Source organism: Callorhinus ursinus, unplaced genomic scaffold, assembly GCF_003265705.2.
Source record: "Callorhinus ursinus isolate GAN/ISIS: 27379988/994484 unplaced genomic scaffold, GSC_fseal_2.0 scaffold7, whole genome shotgun sequence".
In the NCBI taxonomy this organism is placed as follows: Eukaryota; Metazoa; Chordata; class Mammalia; order Carnivora; family Otariidae; genus Callorhinus; species Callorhinus ursinus.
Genome location: NW_027397069.1, coordinates 53471980 through 53488797, shown reverse-complemented (window position 1 = coordinate 53488797; position 16818 = coordinate 53471980). Strand labels below are relative to the sequence as shown.

The 16818-nt window shown below is 34.9% G+C and overlaps 1 protein-coding gene across 2 annotated transcripts in view; it reads right to left on the bottom strand.

The window, feature by feature from the left end:
• RB1 (RB transcriptional corepressor 1) overlaps positions 1-16818 on the bottom strand; it is a 160260-nt gene that overhangs the window by 103901 nt on the left and 39541 nt on the right. The window contains exons 4-7 of one of the 2 annotated variants that reach the window (XM_025874895.2): positions 15305-15424; positions 5291-5329; positions 4219-4286; positions 462-572 (exon numbers count right to left, since the gene is read on the bottom strand). In XM_025874895.2, the coding sequence (XP_025730680.1) occupies positions 462-572; positions 4219-4286; positions 5291-5329; positions 15305-15424 (338 nt within the window). The remainder of the gene's footprint in view (positions 1-461; positions 573-4218; positions 4287-5290; positions 5330-15304; positions 15425-16818) is intronic. The other variant, XM_073894543.1, reaches the window with a different exon arrangement.

Sequence of the window (16818 nt, the reverse complement as noted above, 5' to 3'; positions counted from 1 at the left end):
AATTAGGTAATCTCCTCCAGCAGAATGGGCCACTCTTTCTCAAGAAGTTTCATTCATATCTGTGCCTTACCTCTTAACTTTCTCTTTACTGGGAATATGCTATCCCAACTTCCCCTAATACTCAAATGCTATCTACTCTTCACTACTCCGTTCAAATCCACCTCTTTTATAAGGTCTTCCTTGGTCTTCCCCAGCTAAAAATCTTTCTTGCTTCCTGAACTCTCACAGCATTTACTGTATTTTGGCCCATACCACTTAGAAAGTGGTCATATACTGCTTATTTGCTTACTTGTTTTATCTCTATACTTCTATATCCTATAATACTTGAGGGCAGAGTCCACGTCTGATTTATTTTTTATCATTCCTTTAGCTCTAGAACCATGTTTTGGTCCCAGTTGACATTAAATAAACAACTGCTGAGTAATGATGTAGGAGATGCATAAATTATTTAAAATACTTACTATATGGTTCTTTAAGCAATGCAGGAGGTGAGAGTTTAATAAAATAGTCAAGGACACAGAGCATTAACTGAAATGAGATGACGAGATCATCCTCCATTTGTAACACTTCCCCTGAAAATAAAACAGGTTTACAATGTAAAGTAACAGATCAGAGACTGAGATTGAGATCTTTAAATCAGGGAAAATTGTGGGTATGGGCATATGCATATACTGATTTATTCAAGAATAAAGGCATGTTAAAGAACTTAATTTTTTGTTTGTTTGTTTTGCAAAACCTCAGATTTGAAATACATAAAAATATAAATAAAAGTACATGAAGTTATGAAATAAATGAAGTATAAGTCTACCATGAGATTTTGACATCTAGCAATTATTATTATAGTTCATTCCCTATGTCTAAATTCATTTTGTTTTTTGCTTTTTTAAACTTATTTCCAGTTTTGGTAAGAGCTATAGAATTTATTACTTCTGAAAATAATTTTGAAGTATGCTACACAGTAATCTTTAATTCTATTTATGAAACCTCACATATTTTTTATTTTAACCACGCTACAAAATATTACCACAAACAAAGCCATTAATAACAAAATTAACATATAACTGAAAAGTCATCTATAAAGTAATTATTTAGCAAAAAAATCTTAAAAAGTAAATATACAACTGGAGAGCTGTGAGAAAATGAATGCATATAATAAATACCTGAGGAAAAAATAATGTAGCTATACAAATCATAATCAAATATAGCTATGATATATTTCCTTGTTGCTCTAGAAGTTTAATTTGGCTCACTTTCTATCTTCTTGGTATCTGACTGCTAAACCATTATTAATCCCAACAAATACTGAAGGTATAGAAACTATGTGAAAAAGCAGATAACCCTGCATCTGGCAGGTTTTTTAGATCCATAGGTATAGTGCAAACATATGTTTGTAACAGACTTAGAAGTATTAAGAAATACCATACAAGTAAAGGATGATATCAAGGATTTACAGCTAAAAGTAGTAAGGTGAAGTCAGATCAAAGAATTCTCCTCCAATACCCAATAAAATAAAAGGAAAAACTGTACTGGCTAAGTGTCAGTACCAACACCAAATTTAAGAGATACTGACTCAGAGGATCCTCATCTCCTCCTCTTCTGACTTGGAGGGAGGAGAAATTGCTGATGATGGGATAAGGGTAAAACAGAGGAAATAAACGATAACTAACTTTCTTTTGTTGTTGTTGTTTTGGGGGGGGTTTGGTTTTGTTTTTTCTTTTTTATTTTTTTTTGATAGCTAACTTTCTGACAAACACAGAGATTCCGGTGTGCTATGCTGAACTGGAGACCAATATGAATCCCAACACAATCCCGTTATGGAAACAGGATGCAATTATCACCAGAGTGTTCTATTTTAGAGTTCATTCTAACAAAAATCTCAGAACGACAAAGACTCATATCATTCCAGGTGAATTCTTCACTTTCTCCCTCACCCCCTAACTAAAAGTAAGTAAAATAAAAAGCCCGTATTCATATTGTAGCTCTTTGGGGAACACAACTAGCCAAAGATAAAATGCAAAGAGAGTGAAAAGAGATTTATTCACACTACATCAGAGAGAACAGACCATCACACACCAACCACATCGGAGAAAGCAGAACATCAGGTCATGATTGCCCATATAAAGTCCTAGTAACATGGGGAGGGGAGAGAGGACAAGAAGCACAGAGAATATACAAACGTACAACAGAAAAGAAAAAAGAAAAGAAAAAATAGACTCATAACATAAGAAGAGAAAAAGAGAGAGAACCCAATCTGGAAGATAATCTATAAAAAGAAAATGCCCTACAACTCCTTGCACTAAGAAATAAAATACAAATTATATAAAACAACAACAAAAAGCTAAGGAAAAAGTGAGGACCAAATAACACCATTACAACATTACACATTTACATAGTTTATGCAAACAATGAATCATGGAACACTACATCAAAAACTAATGATGTCCTGTACGGTGACAAATGTAACATAATAATAATAAAAAAACATAGTTTAGCTCAAAACAGAAGACTTGAGACAAAAACAGTAAATGAGAAAAAGACCAAAGATCAAAATAATACAAGAAAAGAAAGTAAATATGGAGGACAAAAATAATCCAACATAGGACAGTTAAGTTCCTGGGGCACCTGGGTGGCTCAGTTGGTTAAGCATCTGCCTTTGGCTCAGGTCATGGTCCCAGGGTCCTAGGATGGAAGCCCGCATCGGGCTCCCTGTTCAGCAGGGAGCCTGCTTCTCCCTCTCCTTCTGCCTGCCACTCCTCCTGCTTGTGCTCTCTCTCTCACTATCTGTCTGTGTCAAATAAATAAAATCTTCAAAAATAAAAAATAAAAAAAAAAAGTTAAGTTCCTGAAACATAACAGAATAGAATACCTAACTGAAGAGAATAACATTTAAAAATTTGTGTTAAGGCGTCTTTCAAATGAAGATCAGAACCTTCAGTTTAAAAAGAGATACAGTGTTATAAGAAAAACTAATATGAAATAATAAAAATCAAGAGATATTCTAGTTAAAGTATTGAACATCAAATTAAAAAAAAATCAAGTATTCAAAAGTAAGTGGGGGAGGGGATTAAAGCTAGTCTCCTATTTCTCAACAGCATTGTTCAATGCCAGAAAACAGTGTCCTGAGGAAAACAAATATGACACAAGAATAGCGTAGATAGCCAAGTGGTCCTTCAAGTATAAAGACTATGGGCATGATCCATAAACATGACAAACATAGGGAATGTAGTGCCAAAAAGCCTTTTTTGAAAAATTCCTTCTTGGTAAAATCCAGCCAGCTAAGGATGAATCAAAATAAAGAACTCAGAAATGGAGAAGTTATAACAGAGGAATGATAATAAGCTTAGAATCCACTGACATACAGAAGTGAAACTAAACAAGTAATTATAATTACAGAATGGAATATAAATGTTATGATCTTTGATAATGTAATGATAATACAATGAGCAAATCTGAAAGTGATGGATGGGGAGGTGACAGGAAGAGTGGTAATCCTGTACTAACATTCTTTTCCTTCAAAGCAGATTAATATATATTGCTTTAAATCAAAACACAAAGTAAAATAAAGATTCTAACCTTAATTTTTTAACAGCGCTTTTTCATAATCTTAGAGAAATATTTTAGGAAATAACACTGCTTACGTGACAAACATTTATCTAAATTTAAGCAACTCCTCCCATTTCTCTTGTTTATTTTCTTCTGTAAAGTTTGAGTAAAACTAATTTGTATGTTTACATGTTACACTATAATATCCTATTTTTAAAAAATTAGATGTTTGTGAATGCACACATCTCCAATCTTTTTTATCAGGTTCTATGCATAAAAATATACCTGAAATAACAATCATATAATTTTAATGATTATTTATTTATTTATGGGTAGGCCTGGGGTAATTTTTCTACATTTTTCTTTGCATTTGCTGTATTATTTGAATTCTGTATCATGAATATGTACCATATTTATAAAAACAGTAACATTATTCTTAAAAAAAAAAGGAAGGAAGAAGGATTTTTAAAGGATATTAGAAACAGAAATGAAATGAGACATTTCCAAAGTTGCTTCCAGTGCCAGAATTACAAGAACTTGCTAACAGGTGACAAGCCACACAGAGAACTGGTGAGTGTGGGGAAACAACATTAAATTGGATAAAAAATTTTGAACCTAGTCCAAAAGAATTATTACATTTGAAACATTAACATGTAACAAACATAATGACTTTACCTTTAGCTAGTAAAAATGTGATCCAAGAAACTTTTAGCACCAACACAGAGTTTATTTCAGTAGATATCCTAGTAAACAAATAGAAACCAGAAAAAAATTTTTATACTGACAGTTTTCCAAACATCTCTTCTTTTTCCTTATTTTAAATTATAGGCCTAAGTTGATTGCATAAGAGAATACAATCCATTTTAAATGCACAATTTACAAAATAACTCAATTTGTCTCAATTCAGTTAGTGTTTTTACCAAGATATTTATAGTTAGCCCATACAGTAGTATATATTTTGTAAAGGAAATATTTAATATTTCAATTATAATCTAAAAATATGCACAAGAAGTGGTATACTATGATGTACTTGGTTTCCAGTTACTTAATACTTTTCTGCTCCTTGCTTTCTAATTAAAATCAACACTTATGCAGAAAAATAAAGGTTTGGATAACTCTACCAATTTAACACTATGCCTTGATAACCTGTTGATATTAACAACTGGAATAGATTAATATAACTAATAAACACATAATTTCCCTTTGTATCAATCATCTTCAATACCACCAGTTCAGTGGGGCAGAAAATCTCATATACTACTCATTCTGTTTCCAAAGAAAATCTCTAGAGCTCTTTCATGGGTATACGGTTGGAGCATGTATCATACATTTAAAAAAATAATTTGGAAATTTTAATATATACTGTCACATTTACTCTTACACAAAAACTATGTTCTTGGTCTTAAGTTAATAAAATGCCAATATTAGACAATAACAGACACTCAAAAAAGATTAACTCAGTGAATTTGCCTTTTTCCCAGAACTGGTGATATGTTGCACTGAATCTACTTCCACCCTATTAGCTCTCCTTGTAGTAAAGGGCATATATTTCATACCATTTTCTTTGTGAGAAGATAAATAATCTGCATAGGGTTTAAATCTATGACCTTAATTTATGAAAAGCATGCTATAATCAATTAAACTAACATGTTAAACTAACATGTCATTATCAACATGTTTGGGATTCTTCCAGAAAAATTTTTTAAAAAACCAGAAAGATAAAAATAACTTGCTCTGAACTACTTACAAACTGCTGGGTTGTGTCAAATATATAAGTTCACATGTCCTAAAAGGAAGAAATAATTATATTCACATTATGGCTTTTTTTAAAAGTCATTTAAAAATTTTTTTCATGATTTAGAAATCAATTTTATCATGCTTTTTTCATATTATTTCAAGAAATATACATTTTAGGGGTGCCTGGGTGGCTCAGTTGAGTGTCCAACTTTTGGTTTTGGCTCACGTCCTGATCTGAGGGTTGTTGAATGGAGCCCCACACTGGGCTCCAAACTCAGTAGGGAGTCTGCTTGAGATTCTCTCCCTTTCCTTCTGCCCCCCGCCCACTCATGTGCCCACTCTCTCCAAAATAAATCTTAAAAAAAAAAGTATACATTTTAAAGACAAAAAAACATAACATTATTTTAAAAAGTTAAAGTAAATTTTTCCAATACATGGCATTTCACGTATCACTGTAATATCTAATTACAAAAGGACTGGATTCCCTATGTGCATATGTAACTCAGAATACATTTTGTAATTAAATCTTGATCTAGTTAGAATCCCAGATCAGGTCATAAAAGCTTACTTAACTATTAGCCTCACTAAAATAACTCAACTTAAAAGTACTATAAAACCTATTTGTTGGGGCGCCTGGGTGGCTCAGCCAGTTAAGCATCTGCCTTCAGATCAGGTCATGATCCTGAGTCCTGGAGTCGAACCCCATGTCGGGCTCCCTGCTCAGTGGGGAGTCTGCTTCTCCCTCTCCCTCTACCTGCTGCTCTGCCTTCTTGTGCTCTCTTTCTCTGTCAAATAAATAAGTAAAATCTCAAAAAACAAACAACAAAAAAAAACCCTATTTGTTTAGGACAATGGAGGAGTTAGAATCTCCACAGACCTGCTTCCCAGTATAATAACTATAATTGGTTGAAATTATTTAAAAAATCATTTAAAGTCTCTGGAAATTCTCCTAAGGGCATACAGCAAAAAAAAGAAACATTTTTTCAAGAAAATGTACTAACTCCTGGCAAAAACAAAAATAGTCTGTGGAATTCAAAGCAAAACTCACTTCCTCCTCTCCAGTTCAGCATCATAAAGCTCTACCTTGGGCAGGTGCAGCCAAGACACAGGACACCCTCTCTCCCCAGCTCCCAGCCTAGGACTATCACTCTGGGAAAGGAAGGTGACTGGCATCTCTAATCATCCCAAGCTTTGTGCTGTAGAACGTCTATCCCAGGCAAGAGGAGCTGAGGGGTCTGGGACTCCCTTCCTCCACTTAGCCCCCACTCATAGTGCAAAACTTCTCTTCCAGGCACAGCAGGTCAATACTGGGGCCTTGACTTCTCTTACCCCAGTTAGTTCACAGGACAGAGGTTTCAGACATTAAAGACAACCTGAGAAGACCAGGGACTATTACCTCTTCTCAGTGATACTTTTTTTTTTAGAGAGAGAGAGAGAGAGAGAATATGTACAGAGGGAGAGGGAGAAGCAGACTCCCTGCTGAGCAGGGAGTCCTATGCAGGGTTTGATCCCAGGATGCTGGGATCATGACCCAAGCCAAAGGCAGATGTCTAACTGACTGAGCCACAAAGGTGCCCCCTTTTTAAGTTTGTTTTTTTTTTTTTTTGAGAGAGAGAGAGAGAGAGACAGTGGCACGTGCACGTGCACGTGCACAGGGGCGGAGGAGCAGAGGGAGAGGAGAGAGACGATCCTAAGCAAGCTCCATGCTCAGCTCAGTGCAGAGCCAGACATGGGGTTTGATCTCATGACTGTGAGATCATGACCTGAGCTGAAACCAAGAGTTGGCCACTTAACCAACTGAGCCACCCAGGCACCCCCCCTCAGTGATACTCTTAAAGCAAAGGTGACATTCCAAAAGAAGAGGACATTGTCCCCATTCTGACCTCCCAAGCAGTGGCACAGAAATGATGTCCAGGGGAGAGGAAAGTCTTAAGAAAAAAGAATTTTTTTTTTTTTTAATTCAAGAGAGAGACACAAAGCAAGAATGGAGAGCGGGGAGGAAGAGCAGAGGGAGAGGGGAGAAGAGCTGAACATGGAGCCCTATGCGAGGCCCAATCCCAGGACCCCGAGATCATGACCTGAGCCAAAGTCAGACACTTAACCAACTGAGCCACCCAGGCACCCCAAGAAAAAAGAGTTCTGAAGCTCTCTCCAAGGTAATTAACTATATTTGGAACACAGTGTGGGGACTTTCAAGGCTAAGTGCTATTGAAAACAATGGAAATTTTGGTGGTGAGAAAGTTAAGAGGAGGCTAGCAGTTCTATGAAAGCAACAAGCTAAATTCTAAATCACCTAAGAAAGAACCAGGTGAATAAACAGCTAAGAAGAGCTCTCCTGGAAAAAGAACAAGCCTCAAGGCTGACCTCAAAGCCTATTCTTGCAAAGGGAGCCAAATTTAATTGGGTCAGACTGTGAAGCAATTTCAGATGTGGGGTATTGTCAAAAAGAGCAAAACAGTCAGCAATTAGTGGAAGGTAACAGCTAGGTATTAACAAGAGATCAGGGGACAAGACTGTCAAAGAGAACCCCTTGAAAATGACTCACCTCAGAGTGACTGCCACATGCCCAATGGCTACATTGAAGAGCAATATCAGAGGCTACACACTATGGGACAAATAGACTTCACTGAAATAATACAGCTAGGCCACTAAACAAACTACCACAACAGAAAGCCCCAAGAGAAAGGAGAATCAGTATCTAGAGTTACTACAGTGTTATCAAAAATGTTCAGTTTTCAAAAATAAGTGAAATATGCAAAGAAGTAGGAAAGTATGACCTCTACATGGGGAAAAAAGCAGGCAAAAAAACCCAAAAAACAAAACAAAACAAAAAACTGCATTCCAGAGAACCCAGGTGCTAGACTCAACAGACAAAGACTACAAAGGAGCTACTATAAATATGTCCAAAGAACTAAAGGTAACCATGCTTAAGGAAGAAAGAAAGGTATTCTGACATTGTCTCATCCATTAAATATCAATAAAGAGAAATTATCTGAAAAGAACCAAATGGAAATTCGAGTTGGAAAGTACAAGAACCAAAATGAAAAATTCACTAGATGAGCTAAACAGTAGATCTGCACTGGCACAAGAAGTAAACACTAACTTGAAGATAGGTCAAAAGAGATTATGTTGAATGAAGAACAAAGAGGAGAAAAAAAGAAAAAGGAAGAGGTTCACAGAAATGTGGTATACCAAAAAATATACCAATACGTGTGTAATGTGAGTACCAGAAAGAGAGCTGGGGGTGGGGGTGGGGAAGTGTTGGGGAGTGGAAAGAGCAGAAAAAATTAATTTAAAGAATTAGCTGAAAACTTCCCAAATCTGATGAAAAACATTAATCTACACATCCAAAAAATATAAACTCCAAGTAGGATGAATATAAAGAAATCCACACCAGATATATCACAGTAAAACTGTTTAAAGACAAAGAGAAAATGAGGAAAGCAACAAGAGAAAAATGATGTAGTATGTATAAAGGAACCCAATAACATTAACAGCTGACTTCTCATGAAACAGTGAAGATCAGAAGGCAGTAGGATTACATATTAAAAGTGCTGAAAGAAAAAAAAAGTTAACCAAGAATCACATCCAGCAAAACTATCTTTCAAAAGTGAAGATGAGCGGTGCCTGGGTGGCTTAGTCAGTTAAGCATCTGCCTTCAACTCAGGTCACGATCCCGGAGTTCTGGGATCGAGCCCCACATCGGGCTCCCTGCTCAGCGGAAAGCCTGCTTCTCCCCTGTCCCTCACCCAGCTCATGCTCTCTCTCTCAAATAAATAAATAAAATCTTAAAAAAAAAAAAAGATGTGGCTATGCCCTTTAAAAAAAAAAGTGAAGATGAAATAACGACATTCCCAAACAATAACAGAGAATTTGTTGATAACAGACTCACTTTACAAGAAATACTAAAAGAAGTTCTTCAGGTTTAAAACAAGTAACCCAAAACTAATTCATACCCACATGAAAAAACAAAGAGCACTGGAAAAGGTAATTATGTTATTATAAAAGATGGTATAACTGAGTATTTCTTCTCCTTTCTTCTAATTAATGTAAAAAGCAATTGTATAACATGGTATGTATATAATTATATTTTTGAACCTATTACATATAGGAATGTGATGTATTTGACAATAACAGCACAAAGGAGGTGGGTGAGATCAAAGCTGTATTGGACTAAACAAATGACACTATATGGTAAACCAAATCCACGGGAACAAATGAAGAGAACAAGAAATGGTAACAAGACAATTAAGGTAATAAACTGTATAAATATACACTCACTTTCCTCTATACTCTCAACTACTTTAAAAGACATACAATACAATGTTTATAAACCGATGAATGGATAGACAAAATGTGGTAAATCATACACAATGGTTTATTCCATAATAAAGAGTAACAAAGTATTGGAACTCCATAACACTCCACAGTAAAGAGTAACTAAGTATGGAAACATGCTACAATATGGATGATCCATGAAAATATGCTAAGGAAAGAGGTCAGTCACAAAAAATATGTAAATAAAAAATTTATGTTAGAAAATTACTATCTTAGGAGCACCTGGGTGGCTCAGTCGGTTAAGCATTTGCCTCTGGCTTGGGTCGTGATCCTGGGGTCCTGGGAGAGAGCCTCACGTTGGGCTCCCTGCTCAGCGGGGAGTCTGCTTCTCTCTCTCCCCCTGCCCCTCCACCCCACTTGTGCTCTCTCTCTCGCTGTCTCTCAAATAAATAAATAAAATCTTAAAAAAAATTACTACCTTATAATAAAAAGCAGATAGTATCAAGAAAGAATTTTTATAATTATAGAAAAGATATTTAATGTCTGATGCACTGTTTTAAATTATTTTGTAACTTAATGTAACTCATAATAAAATGCTATCATACAGTGAAAGATAACTGCATTTAATATAAATCTGTGCTCATATGGTGGCCACAAGCACTTGAGCTACTGAACACCTAAAATGTGGCTAGTGCAAATGTTGTTGTGCTATAAATGTAAATTACACACCAAAGTATTCAAAAATACTTATTATGAGAAAAAGAATGTGAAATATTTCATTAATAACTTTTGTATTAGTTTCATGTTATTATTAAAATATAACTCATATAACATAAAATTAATTAAAATTTTGTTTAATTAAATTTATGTAATTAAAGTGTATAAATTCAGTAATTTTTAGTATATTTACTTTGTTTTACAACCATTATTAACTAATTCCAGATATTTCCATCACCCCCATAACAAACCCCATATCTATCAACAGTACTTCCCATGCCTGGCAATCACTATACATTCTGTCTTGGATTTTTGTGTACTTTATATGGACTTTTGTGTCTAGCTTCTTTCACTTAGCTTAATGCTTTCAAGGTTCATCCATGTTATAGTATATAATAGTATTTTATTCCCCTTTATGAATAATAATCCACTTTTTGGCTATTATGAATAATGTTGCTATGAACACCAGCGCACAAATTTTTGTGTGAATGATACGTGTTGAAATATTTGGGGATATATGGGTTAAATAAAATGTTAAAATTAATTTCACTTGTTTCAACTTTTTGTCATATAGCTACCAGAATATTTAAAATTCATGGCTTACATTATTATATTTCTTGGTGACAGCATTAATGAAGGTAAAAATAACTTTAAAAGCTACCATTTATCAGCCATCAAAAAGAATCTTGCCAATTGCAATGAAATGAATGGAGCTAGAGAGTATTATACTAAGCAGAATATGGTCAATCAGAGAAAGACAAATACCGTATGATTTCACTCATATGTGGAATTTAAGAAACAAAACAGATGAACATAGGGGAAGGGAAATAAAAAAAAAGAGGGAAGCAAATCATAACGAGACAACGATAGAGAGCAAACAGGGTTGCTGGAGGGGTGGGGGTGGGGGATGGGCTAGATGGATGATGGGCATTAAGGAGGGCACTTGTGATGAGCACTGGGTGTTACATGTAAGTGATGAATCATTAAATTCTACCAATAGGAAACCAATATTATACTACATGTTAACTAACTAGAATTTAAATAAAAACTTAAAAAGCTACTGTTTATTACATACTTCGTATGTGCTGGAAGGTGAGCTAACCACTAACACTGTCTTCCTTAATTCTCACAATTACCCTACAAGGAAAGAATTACTGGCTATATTTTAGATTGAAATTGATGTTGAGAGAGGTTAAGTAACTTTTCCTAGCTCACACAGTCAGTAAGTGACTAAAGTAATATTCATACTTAGATCTGTTTAGCTTTTTTAAAGTGACCATAATCACTATGGCATACTGCCATATATATATACACACACACACACACACACACATACAGTCTGCTCTGAAATGAACAGGCTTTGATATCACAGTTAATTTTCCTAATTGCTCTTCAGTAAAAGGTACAAATAAGATACAAAAAACTCCACCAATCCACTTTAAGGCCAATAAACACTAAATTATCTCATATAACTAGTTAATAAAAATTCTAAATCCCTTTTACAAAGGCCTGAGTAATCTTTTCAGGTGAGATCTGACTGTCATTCCCAGCTTAAAATCCTGCAATGACTCCATTGTCTGCTGGGCAAAGTCCAAGCTCACTATCGGTCTGATCCCTTCCTACCTTTCAGCCATCAGCAGTATCAAAGTACACCATGCTACTGCTTTGCCTTTGGACACATGCTAATCACTCTGCCTGGGAAGCGCAGTCCCAGTTCCTACACATTTTGCTTGGTGAATTTATCCCTAAACCTGTTCAGACATTGCCTTCTCCTATAGTTTTTACTTGATCAAAAGTACCCCACAACTACCCTTCTTGCCCTTAAACATACACAATTATTTTGCCCACTATGAAATTTCTACTTTCCACATACAATCCTCTACCATACAGCATCACATGCATCATTGTACTTTTTTTATTAAAAAATATAATTTAGTTACTATATTTACTATAATCATAGTATCATTAGATTTTGTATCCCCCGCACCTAACTTATAGCTGAGTACTAATAGCCATTTAGTTAATGCTTGTTGCAGTTTCTTAATTTATTTGCAGTAAACAGCTGATAGCTAGCCTAAAGTTTCTTAAAGAATATTCTACAAACACTATTTCCAGAAGTTAACTGATTTTAAATACATATAAACATATATTAGTAGTCTTTAGGAAATGATAAACACAACAGATTCAACATGTTTTATTATACAGGACTTTTAAGAACCCTGGGTTGTGAATGTACAGTCTGACTCTTTAAGGTGGGTATAGTATGTAAATTCCCAAACTGCACCAGAAATTTTTTTTTTTTTTATAAACATTCCTGGAAGGGCACCTGGCTGGCTCAGTTGATAGAACATGTGGCTTTTGATCTCTGGGTAAAGAGTTGAAGCCCCACGCTGGGTATAGAGCTTACTTAAGAAAAACAAAAAACAAAATGAAAACATTTGTGGAAAGTTTACTATGTTTATTATAGGTTCTGGACTCAGCACTGTCTGCATTATCTCATTTAACACATTAAAAAACGTAACAGGGTATGCACCATTATCAACTCGTTTACACAAGTTGGGTAACTCACTTGTCCAAGATCACAAAAGTACATGCTGGAGCCCAGAGTAGAATACAAATCTGTCTGACTCAAAAGATTCCGTTCTCTTCAACATTAAACTGTACCAGAGCCTCTCTTTTTTGGTAGGGCATCATACCAGATACTGTTGTAGAGAAAATTTTTGTGAACTCTGACCTTGAACCCTACTTACTAATCTGAAATAGCCAGCGTTTTACAAAAACTGGCCTAAAGGAAAAACACAGGGCATGGGAGGTAGGAAGAACTCAAATACTTCAGAATTATCCATATAATATTCCACTTTCTAACTTTCTTTTCTAACTTCCTTTAGCCCCCACAAGAATGATAAATACAATGTATCACTAGAAGGTATGAAGGGTAAAGGAAAGAGGTAAAACAGAAATAAATATCCAAATAGATTTCTGATCTGAGATAGTAAAGCAAAAAACCTAGAAGTATCTAATTAAATTTATTATAGCAGGAAAAAAAAATCAGGATTGCACTCCAAATCATTCTCACTAAAATTCTGTATCTAGAAATAACCTGATAATTATAGATTTTGAGGTACTTGTCTTTACAGAATAGATTTTTTTTAAATATTGGCTTAGAGAAGTTTTGGCTTAAATTATTATACTGGTAACACATCCTCTTTAGAAATGCAAGTTACTCATACAAAACCTTGGTTAACATTTTGGTACTTCTTTTTCAGCTACTGTCATTCAGTGCATTAGTGTTAATACATAACTTCATTCAATACATACAACTTCTTTCTGCAGTTATAATCACAGTATATCCTGCTTTATTTATTTAACATTAGAAGCATTTTTCTCATATTGTTTTATTCCTCATCAAATTTTATATTTACTTAATATTAGAAGCATTTTTGCATATTGTTAATATTCCTCAGCAAATTTTATTTTACATTTATAATATTTAGTGTTTAGATTATATTTATATCTTACTCTTTACTTAAGTCATGCATAAATAGGTTGTTTCCAGCTTTTCGTTGGCTTAAATAATATTGTGGTAAAAATTTCTAAAGCTTTTTTGTATTTAAGATAACATTCTTAGGATAAGTTCCAAGATATGAGTTAAAAGGCCATAAACAACTTTAAGGGACAGAAGCATTCAGAAAAGTCCCAGTTAGGTTAAAAAAAAAAAGAAAAATTATATATACCATATATAATTTACATAAAACAATATCCAAAAGAAAGAAATATTCTAAATATGAAAACTAGTTATCTCCAGTATTAAAATTTAGGGTGATTCATATTTTATTTATGCTCTTCTGTGTTTTCCAAGTGCTTTATAATTAGTCTACATTCCTTGTACAAATTAATTTTTATTATAATAAAAAAAATCCCTTTTTTCTTATGCAAATAGATTTTACTCTATTCAAGAAAAGACAAAAGAAAATAATGATGGCCAATGCGCTTATTACAATTAAATACAAGGAGCAAGAAAAATTCCTTCAAAAGCCATAGGCCAATCTTGATTTTTCTCTCCACTTTTCTTATCCTCCATCACACCTCTGAAGTTTTAGTGACATACCAACGAAAAAGAAGGAAAGGGAAAACAGAAGTATCCTTCTGAGAAGATGCTTCTTTCCAGCACTATCTCCATACTCATTCTCCCCAAAATACTCTTCCCTCTCCCTTTACAACTATTTGTTTAGCTAAAATATTAACTTTCATATATTCTCACCAAGTGAAATAAGCCCCACAATAAACAGAGTAACAGCCACATGCCAGATTTGGCATTTTACCAGTGGCAGTGGCGACTTGGATGAAAAGTGTATTAAAAACTTAACCCAAGTTTATCTGAATTTCATCTTTCTCCCAGTTAAAAGGAATGAAAAGTCTCCATTTACACCACTGAGAATACAAATCATAGCTTGGTAGTATAGGTCATGTACACCTTCTACTACCAGTATGTTTTTCTCTTTCTAAACTAAATAACACATTAGAAAGAAGTTTAAATTTAGGTCACTCTTCCACTGAGAACTGGAAGTCTCTGGCAGGAGAAGACTAAAGTCTTAAAGTTTGTTAAAACGAATGAGAAATATGAAAGGACAGTATAACAATTTTGGAGGAAACATTCACAATGCATATGACTGGATTAAAAAGAAAGCTAAGAACCTATAAAAAAAAAAACTAACAGCAAAGGGGACAAATCTAAGGGGTAATACCTAATAACTTTACTAAATATAGTTCCCAGATGGAATCTAATCATCAACAGTAACATGCAAAACTGGGGTATAATCTTTTTTTTTTTAAGATTTTATATATTTATTCATGAAAGACAGAGAGAGAGAGAGGCAGAGGGAGAAGCAGGCTCCCAAGGAGCAGGGAGCCCGACGCGGGACTCGATCCCAGGACCCTGGGATCATGACCTGAGCCGAAGGCAGACGCTTAACCATCTGAGCCACCCAGGTGCCCCTGGGGTGTAATCCTAATAAAATTTTTACTTTACCTTTCTAATTTGCTGTAGAGTGCACACAATACATTATACTTCTTTAACAGTCTTGACATAGCATTATCAACTTTGGTACTGGTATCAATTTCTTTTAGTAAATCAAAGAATTTGCAGACACTACAAAGAAAGGAATAGAAAAAAGTGAATCTGTAACTGAAAAAATTCATTTTATTTCATTTTCAAAGCATAGACATTTCAATTCAAAAGTTTATTAGCTCCATGCCAAATCACTATTATATTCCTTGGAAGGAAGTACTTTTTGCATTTTACTAGTTTGAAGAGTAAAGATCAACTAGCTTCAACCTACAACCCTATATGTATATACCTATGCCTACCTCTATTTATACCAAAAAAAAGGGTTGTTATGATAGACATATACATATTTATTTCTACACATACCTATATGTTTTGAAAACTGTAAGTTCACATCCATTTATCCAATTGCAACATAAAACCACATAGTTTATTCTAATGTTTCCCTTTTCAAATTTATAACTCTTCCTTAATAGTGAGAAAGTTGCGATCCATTTATCTTTATTTACTCACTTAGTCAATCGCCCTGCATTTAACTACCTTCCACCTCCAAAGTTACCCACTCTCCCACATGGGCACTCTCCTCTCCTCCTCAGACTGACTCCCCATCCTAGACTGCCCGACCCCTCAACATGGACATCTTCCTCACCCTAGTAGGGTTCTGACTCCCCAGCCCAGACTGCACTTGCTTCACATGTGGTCTGGCTACCCACACACCTGGCTTGATCTCTGACACTGCACACCAAGCAGCCCATACCAGGACCCTCACCCCCAACTACACCCAGGTGAATACCCACCTGGGCTCTAACATCCTTCTCTGCACCCCATGCTCTCTCCTACCACAGATGTACATACCTACTTTCTTCCCCCACCAATGGTTTTAGGACTGAATTGTTGGGGAAGGGAAAAGAAAAACTGATTAAAATGTTTAGGTTGTTTAAATAATGACTTTAAATCATTCTTTATTGTTTTCTATAAAAAAATTAATCTATTTGAAATATTAATACATACATTTTTCACTAATAAAAAAATAGGGCACTAAACATAGCAATCATCAACTGCACCTCACACACTCATTTCTAATCAAGTTTGTCTAAGGAATTATACCATAGCAGCTAAATGAACTCAAGGGTAGTCACCAGACCCACCCATACACTCTCCAGCAACTGAGTTAAGGCTTCATTCTAAAAAATGGGCTGGACCACTCAGACATTCATCTCAAGAACCGTAAAAATAAAAGCTTCAGCCAATCAGCAGTGAACAAAGAACCCAAGAGAAGGTCATTAAAGCACTTGTGACATAGAAGGGACTGGGGCAGCCATGACAAGCTATATGGAACAGCAAATAAAGAAGTAGAAATGATATGGAGTAGATGATCATGATGCTGCTCACAAGAGAAAAGAGAATGGAGTAAATGTCTAGATACCTTCAGAGAAAAATAAATCAACCTCAGAAAAGCATTTATTCAAGAAGCACAC